We start from the raw sequence: 8,723 nt of genomic DNA on the forward strand, positions 1-8,723 counted from the left end.
GTACGAAAAAATAATATTTTAGGAAATAAAATGAAATTTAACCTAGTAAAAATATTAGAACGATCAGAAACACGTTTAATATACAATCACTAATATTTTATGCAGACAAATATATTTGATATGTAATTGCAATCGTTAAAAAGGTTCTATTAGTCGATAACATCTTAAAAGTTGCAGCAAACCCAGGAATGTCCCTTTAACCACAGTTTTAATATGGCAATACCATACCATAGACATGATGACATATTAAGCAGGCTCAAATACCTTGTCAATAAGTACAATGATCTGAGTAACTGGTGTTGATAAATCTGTACTGAATTAAAACAGGAATCGATACAGAAGCAAGGGTATGGTATTATGTATCGTGTCGTCAGCAGTAGTATCGTGATACATTGACGTATCGGTATAATATATATTTACATCCCTAGTAACTCTTAGTTAAAACAATAGTGTGACGTCACAGCTGAAACCGTCGTGTCTTATTTATTCAAGTTATTATATTTGTTCCTCTAACGCCGTTGTGGAATGGCCTGACTTTAAATGTAGTACTGATCTTGTTCTGTTCTGATTAAACAATATGATTTAACCTGCTAAAGAGGGAAGTCAAAAAACCTGGTTACAGTCTTCTGGTTGGCGTTTCTGACAACTAGTGTCTCGTGACAGCCATCTTATCTACAAGTGTAGACTCTGTGTCGATAAAACTGTAAGTAAACAATAATAAGTACGCTGTTGGGAAATATAACACGTGTTAACTAAAAATAAACTCCTTGAAGAGTTTACTGTTTTCACCTACAACCACTGTTCATTCAACTGATTGTTTTTTTTCTCTCTTTCCAAGCAGTGCGCCACGAATGGACAAAGGCCGTGATATGTGCTGTCCTGTCTGTGGGAAAGTGCATTAGAAAAAATAAATGTAGCGGGTTTCCTCCGATGACTATATGTCAATTACCAAATATTTGACATCCAATAGCCGACGATTAATTAATCGATGTACTCTAGTGGTGTCGTTAAACAAAACAAACCTTAACTATAACAACTGAGATTTAAACAGTCTCAAGTGTACGTGTATATCCTACACTGGCTGGCTGGTGTGTGTGTGTGGGGGAGGGGATTGCAGGATATAGCTCAGTATGTAGATCAATCGCCGGAGGTGTTTGAATCGTATGATCGAACCTTATCGGTAGACCAATTCTCTGTTCTTTTTTACTTCTTTTTTTAAAACAAATCAAAATTCACACTATCTCTAATTTCGGAAGTTTAGTTGACTAGTTGCAAGTGCTAGTATAATACGAGTTAGATTGTTATAAGGAATCGCAACTGGCATCTTTCTGAAAATGCTAGGTGTCACGTGAACAGGACATACTCGTACATATTTTAGTGTTCTTTCTGTTTAATATTCTGACAATATTACCAGAAAGTAGATATATTTTAAACTGTTTCAAGCGGGAACACCCGTCTAACACGATCTGCAAGACGGAGACAACCGTCCGACACCCACCCTCCTACACCCACCCTTTCAGCCACCCTATTCCTTCCGACGCCCCTGTAAGATCACCTTTAGTGTATAACTACCTAATGCACTTAAGATGATCTTACCGCTAAGATCGCATCGTAAAACAGGGCCTAAGTCAGTATTATCACCAACAAAGTATCAGGGCTGTATATAGTAATGTAGTGGGGTGGGGTTTTCAGGACGTAACCGGAAAGTATGAAAAAGTGCCATTTCAATTTACTTTAGCGAGGAAACACTCTCTATTACTCCCGATTTCTCCCTTGACTGTCCGTTTAGGGGTGGGCAACATTGTAGCGAACAGTACTGAGATGGGAGACTGGTGCTGACTGATAGGAATACCTGTACAACCCAAGTTATAGATTCAAAACCATCACTGATATGAATACGACAAAGTGTATATGGTAAATGCAATATGTATAGACTAAATCAATTTGTCAAAACGTTTCAACCATGTGTTGAATTGTGTGATTGTCTGTGAACAGATGTGAATCTAACTTAGTACATGTGTATCGCCCTTGACAACATTGTGCCAGTGTGTGGCCAGGGATGTGCCAATCATTGAGAACCACTTAGTACACGTGTATCACCCTTGACAACATTGTGCCAGTGTGTAGCCAGGGATGTGCCAATCGATGAGAACCACTTAGTACACGTGTATCGCTCTTGACAACATTGTGCCAGTGTATGGCCAGGGATGTGCCAATCGATGAGAACCACTTATTTCACGTGTATCGCCCTTGACAGTATTGTCTGTGTTTAAGGCCAGAGTTCTGCCAGTGGGCTGGAGTATCTCTAACCTCATCATGTATATAGTTGAGGACATAGAACATACATAATACTGACAGCCACCAATTTCGGAATCCTCTAAGACGCCATATACTTTAGTGTGGTCGATTCATTACATTTGTATTACCAGGACTGTAGGAACTGAGGGACGGGGGGGGGGGGGGGGGGGCCTTGATTTTGTCCAACTCAATATAAAAGGAACAAATATGGCTTACACTACCTCCCCCACTATACAGGTTGAGACCCCTGCTAGAGTTTGGGCCCCCGTCAGATATTATTCCTACGGGCGTCATGATATGATGACAGTATAAAGCTACAAAAAGAAACCTGACGAAAATCTTCAAAGTCAGTCGAGTCGACTTTGTAATAGGGGTGATGTGCTTATTATTGTTTAGCATAGGCGATTTCTTTAAATAATTGTCCAATACGTTTGTAGTTAAAGTCTTGGTTGTTCTGATTTAGATGTTTCTAGTATTCAGTAACTGTCACACACGGAGACACGTTGTCTGTTGTCAAAAGCCTTCTTCATCTGCCAAGTAGGCACCCTTTTGCAAAACGTATAGGATATCAATGCCAGGAATGACACACTGAGAACCTGGTCTGGTACTTATAAAACTTTTACTCTAGACTCAAGACTCTAATCGAGTCTCAGACAGTAATGCAATGATGTTACGATCTAAAAATAACCTGACCTCCAGCAGAAATACATGTATCAGTATCTGGTTTAAACATAGTTTACTATTATTATTATTATTTTATTACGGTAACATAAACGGTTTTGGGATCAGCCAATACATATATCAATCTCTGGTTTAAACATATTTTTATTACTGTAAAATAAACAGTTTCGTGATAGGCCAATACTCGGAGATTATATCTGCGTTTGCACTCTATATACGCAGAAGTGTCATACAATTTCGCAAATAGTACTTATTTCTATAATGTTTTTTTTCACTTCAGAAGTCGTCATATATAATGGAGGACATCCACACACAACTTCCAGGTAAAATTCACCAGGAGATCATCAAAGGCTCTTTCAACGACATTCAAGTTATCTGTAAGAATGGGTCAACAACCGGAAGCCGGCTCGTACTGGCGGTATTATCACCGTACTTCGAGGCCATGCTTTCGTCAGACATGGCAGAGAGTCGGACAGGCGTCTTGAACCTTCCATCGGTGCAACTGTCTGTATTTCAAGATATTATTAAAATGTATTTGTGTAAAATGAATCTCGTCAATAACAAAAACTGTATACAAGTCTTAGATGCTGCTGAAATGATGCAGCTTGACGACATCAAACATCTCTGTTACAACCACCTCAAGAACAGTCTGGTATTCACCGCTGAGAATTGTCTCAGTTGGTGGAGATTGCTAAAACTCTACAATTTCCTGGATTTGTCCACGCAAGCATTTCGCTATTTGGTTAAACACTTGGATCATTTTGTTGCAACAGAAAATGTGATTCAGCTGTCGATGGCAGAACTTCAAACAATAATCTCAAAAGAAGACTTGAACTGTGAAGAAGACACGGTTATGAAATGCTCCCTGAAGTGGATTGAAACCAATAACCCGGACACAGATGGAATCAGAACTATTTTTCAACACGTGCGGATGACAATCGTTGATCCAAAACTTTTAATTGACAAACTTGTGTTTACCAATATTATTTGTCAAAACAGTCCTCTTCAGCAAAAGATACGAAAAGTTCTGCGTTCGTACCATGAACAACCCGCACCACCATGGCCAAGCATAAAGACTCGGTTAACGTTGCGTTCCAGAAGACGTGAAGTATTTGTACTTCATTATCACAGGACATCACTTCTGTCTTGCTTCACGTCAGACAACAAGTGGGAAGACGTCCCACCAGCCCCAATAGATCCTGGCATTTGGTACTCAGCGGCAAGTCTGGACGACAGGATCTACATCACTGGTGGAAATAAGGAGAAGAAATGTACGCTAATCTATGACACCTACACAAAAGAGTGGGAGATTGGGCCAGATCTGAACCAGGATCACAGCTTCCACTGTATGGCCACAGCTCTGTCGCAAGTGTTTGCAATAGGTGGAGTGAGCAGCAACAAGATTGAACAGATCAGCCAAGAGATCACACAGTGGCAGGTTGTTGCTGATCTGGGACTGAAGAGATTTCACGCGTTTGCTGTGACGGTTGGTGAGAAAATTTTCATTATGGGAGGAACAGTAAACCACACCAATTCAGATCTCATCCAGTGTTTTAACGCAACAACTCACACCGTCAGCACTCTAGACTTAAAGTTGCCCTGCAGCTCTGTGGTAATAAAAGGATGTGCTCACCTCCCAGATGTGTATCTGTTGGATTACGATGGCACCGTGATGCACATCACGATCACTCACATGGATGGAGATATCCAGATTAAGATAGAAAACACAGCAGAATGGATTTTTTTCAAGTGTGCGTTTGGTATAGCACTCCAAGGTGGGAACTTGCTGTGTTTTACAAAAGACGGGATCAAAACATTTAACCTAGCTAAAGGTAAGGAAGAAAAGAATACGTTCCCTAAACCACCAAGAAGTGGTAACCTATGTAACGTGCTGAGAGGTTGGTCTGGAAGGTACTGAACACACTGCATGGCGGATTTTATTTAGTTTCGTATCTTCGAAATATATGTCCATAACATCCCAGCATATTGTCTCAAAACATTTGAACAGGACAGAATGTTTGCTTACATATCAAAAGTGGCTTTACCTTCACATTAATTTTAGCCTCCATGATGTTTTAACATTAATTAGCCACCCTTGTTTTATAAGATTAGCCTTTGCTAGGGTTTGTTTTTTTTTTTTTTTTTTTTTGTGTTTTTTTACCTTAGTGATCCTGGTTTTATCAAATTAACCTTCTCTAGTGTTTAGCATTACCAGTCCCATTATATATACTGATGTTCAGGTGTTATTTTTTAATTTTTTGTAGATAATTGTTTTAAAATGTCTAGCGTATGTGAAAATTAAAATGATTGAAATTGCTATCGAAAATAATTAAATTACATTCATTTTTAATACCTTAGAAAATTAATAAAAATACGAGTATTTTTTTTTAATAAGAAGTCTTCCTCTTGTGATTTTAAACATTTGTACTTAGTTTTAGAACAATGTCTATATTTACTTGTCCAAAACTATAATGCATAGTTATAAACATGTATTTAATAGTAACATATGTTACAAAAACTGCTACCTGCAACATTTCAATAAATACACACACCACATATATAAATACTGCAAGCACTGAACTGTAAAGAGAATACAAAAAATAGGGGATGGGGGTAAGCTGTAAATTTCAGTTATAACGGGGAAAGGTATTTGACTACCCTAGTTCCGCACAAAAAGAAAATATCATTTGAATTTCAGTAGGGCCAGGGTGTAGCCCAGTGGTAAAGCACTCGCCTGATGCACGGTCGGTGTTGGATCGATCCCCGTCGGTGGGCCTATTGGGCTATTTCTATAAAAGATCCCTTGCTTCTAATGAAAAAATGTAGCGGGTTTCCTTTCTATGACTGTATCAAAATGACCATGTGTTTGACACCCAATAGCCGATGTTTAATAAATTATTGTGCTCTAGTGGTGTCGTTAAACAGACTTTAACTGAAGTTCAGAAGGACCCATGACATGTTTCAAGTAGGCTATAACTGTGCCTACACTGATGTTAATTCAACACAGATTACACGAATTTACTGGCCAGATAAAATAACACTTTATGACAACTCCTGTCGCATGATATCTCACCAATGACAGGCGTTGCTTTATTTAATGCGCCGTTGTCAGGTGCATTTCGAACTTTTGACCCGGCGAGATGCTATTGGGTAGACTGCTATCTACAATTCATCCACCCCCGGCTAACGACGTACGCCTCTTTTCTAGTATTTATGCTTTAAAAAGTACCAAGCAAATTTATACCTCACCTTATGTTTGCAAATAACAAGCAAAATACACAAAAAGTTGTCTTTTATAGTAACAAATTATCATATTAATAATGTACAATTATTTACAAGTGCGAGGCACGCCTCTTTTCTAGTATTTGTATTTAAAAAGTACCTAGCAAAACTATACCCACCATTATTTTTTGTTGTTGCAAATAACAAGCAAAATACACCTAAAAAGTTGTCTTTTTATGTGAAAAAGTATATCGACAAGGTACATATTACATGAACAATTTGAGTCCGACGTACACGATATAATTACACCTGACAGGTGTGATAACAACTGCCAGGTATTATAATGCAGTCAGTAGCAATCAACTGCGTATATGTCAAATCACCTTTGTTCGTGACGGTCTAATTTCCATGCCATTCGTGGACTAGTGCAGTCATCGAATTAAAAAACACAACAAAAATATAATACTTGTACACATATAATACCAGAGCCGTAGCTAGGGTGGGTTTTTTTTTTTTGGGGGGGGAGGGGGGGAAGGGGGGGGGACTGAGTAGTTAATAGTCTAAAACTCCTTAAACAGTTAAGAAGAGAATTTTATTTAAGTTTCTATAATGCTTTCCGGATCCCCACCCCACCCCCGCTAGCTACGGCCCTGAATACTAATTTATGCTTCTACCTTTTCGGTCAATGAATTTAAGTATTCAACGAAATGTGTGTCCCTTACTAGATAAGAAAAGACCTTGCATTAGAACGCGGATAAAAAAGCGCTATCTTTTTTTGGTGGCCAGAAAAGTTTATTCATTTTGGCAGTGTTTTGTAAATATAACTGAATAGCCAATAGGTTTGTTCATGCTGAGACCGGCCTCGGTGGCGTCGTGGCAGGCCATCGGTCTACAGGCTGGTAGGTACTGGGTTCGGATCCCAGTCGAGGCATGGAATTTTTAATCCAGATACCGACTCCAAACCCTGAGTGAGTGCTCCGCAAGGCTCAGTGGGTAGGTGTAAACCACTTGCACCGACCAGTGATCCATAACTGGTTCAACAAAGGCCATGGTTTGTGCTATCCTGCCTGTGGGAAGCGCAAATAAAAGATCCCTTGCTGCCTGTCTTAAAAGAGTAGCCTATGTGGCGACAGCGGGTTTCCTCTAAAAAAAATCTGTGTGGTCCTTAACCATGTGTCTGACGCCATATAACCGTAAATAAAATGTGTTGAGTGCGTCGTTAAATAAAACACTTCTTTCTTGTTCATGCTGAGATTTATCATTAAGCGTTTTTATCATCCATTCTGTAATAAATATATATCCATCAGTTGTTAAAGAGACTATCTCGAGTTGTCTCCCATAGTAACATCATCAATAACGTTTCACACTAACGGAGCCCTTTAAGGAACAAAAGTACTATTATCCTGTTCAATTATTTAGACCCAAAGTTTTTTGCAAATGTTACATTTATTTCCTATTCGATATTTGTTTTCTTTGCATTTACATGAAAACAAACCCAAACCCCGACAGGTTTTATATACAAATCATCATATAAAATGCACAAAGTTGACTTAATTCCATTTTTTAAAAATCTCTGCGTGTTCGGAATGCACGTTATTTCTCCTATAAATAACTAAGGTCATTTGCATATCAAAAGATTGGGATCTGAGGCTACGTGAAGGCCATTATAGCTTGTTTCACTAAATCAAGGTTATTATTGTTTTGCAGTGTGTAACAGCATTGTCTAATCTTTCCGTTAAACATAGATGTAAACAAACAGAACATGTAACCCTTTCTTGTAGGTGCATTATATTTAATCAATTTAGCTAATGTATTATGTATTTTTGTTTTATTATATCAATTATATATTAGCATACCATACCTAACCTAACACAACTGAGGTGTAGCACAGTAATAAACACAAATCACCTCACACACCGCAGGAATGTGCTTTCCAAATTTATAAATAAATTTAATGCAGGGCCGGACCCAGAAGACCAGGGGGGGGGGGGGATAAAATGTCAAAGGCCACCAACATCAAATAATAATAAAAATGTTATTTAATTTGCCTCTAAATTGGGAACTCATACGTATATATATCTATATATATATATATATATATATATATATATATATATATATATATATATATTTATGGTGGTGCTAGGGGCTGGGGTTTGGGGGTGGGGTGTTACATTTGTAATGCGAAAAACCAAAGGGCTATTGTTCGGACTCGTATGGGTTCAACCACTTTTTCATCCCGCAGACACAGCCCTGAATGTCCAAAATACGATAGCATTGCTTGGTCAATAACACCCCTGCGCGTGCTGTAACCTCACCGTGGTGCAGGGGTGTAACATTCTCTTTGAGAATGGCCAATACAGCACAAATTGAAGTTTAGAGTAAAATTCGGTGTCCGTAAAATTCTGTGATATTTGTATTTGTATTTTTGCACAGTTCTTTACACTGTTTTTGTTTAAACCTTGAATTTTTATATTGATGTTGATCATCACTTTATTTATTTGCATTACCATAGTTTGACA

At 38.3% G+C, this 8,723-nt stretch overlaps 1 protein-coding gene across 1 annotated transcript; it reads left to right on the forward strand.

The window, feature by feature from the left end:
- Positions 1-485: 485 nt before the first annotated feature.
- On the forward strand, positions 486-5,345 carry LOC121372632 (kelch-like protein 5). The gene is made up of 2 exons (XM_041499067.1): positions 486-703; positions 3,260-5,345. The coding sequence occupies exon 2, from the start codon at positions 3,275-3,277 to the stop codon at positions 4,895-4,897; it is 1,623 nt and encodes a 540-aa protein (XP_041355001.1). The 5' UTR covers positions 486-703; positions 3,260-3,274; the 3' UTR covers positions 4,898-5,345.
- The last annotated feature ends 3,378 nt before the right edge of the window (positions 5,346-8,723 follow it).

Source organism: Gigantopelta aegis, chromosome 4 (assembly GCF_016097555.1).
Source record: "Gigantopelta aegis isolate Gae_Host chromosome 4, Gae_host_genome, whole genome shotgun sequence".
NCBI lineage: Eukaryota > Metazoa > Mollusca > Gastropoda > Neomphalida > Peltospiridae > Gigantopelta > Gigantopelta aegis.

What these genes read in the sequence shown, in the direction of transcription:
- LOC121372632 (XM_041499067.1), top strand. Translation starts at nt 3,275, where the DNA reads ATGGAGGACATCCACACACAACTTCCAGGTAAAATTCACCAGGAGATC.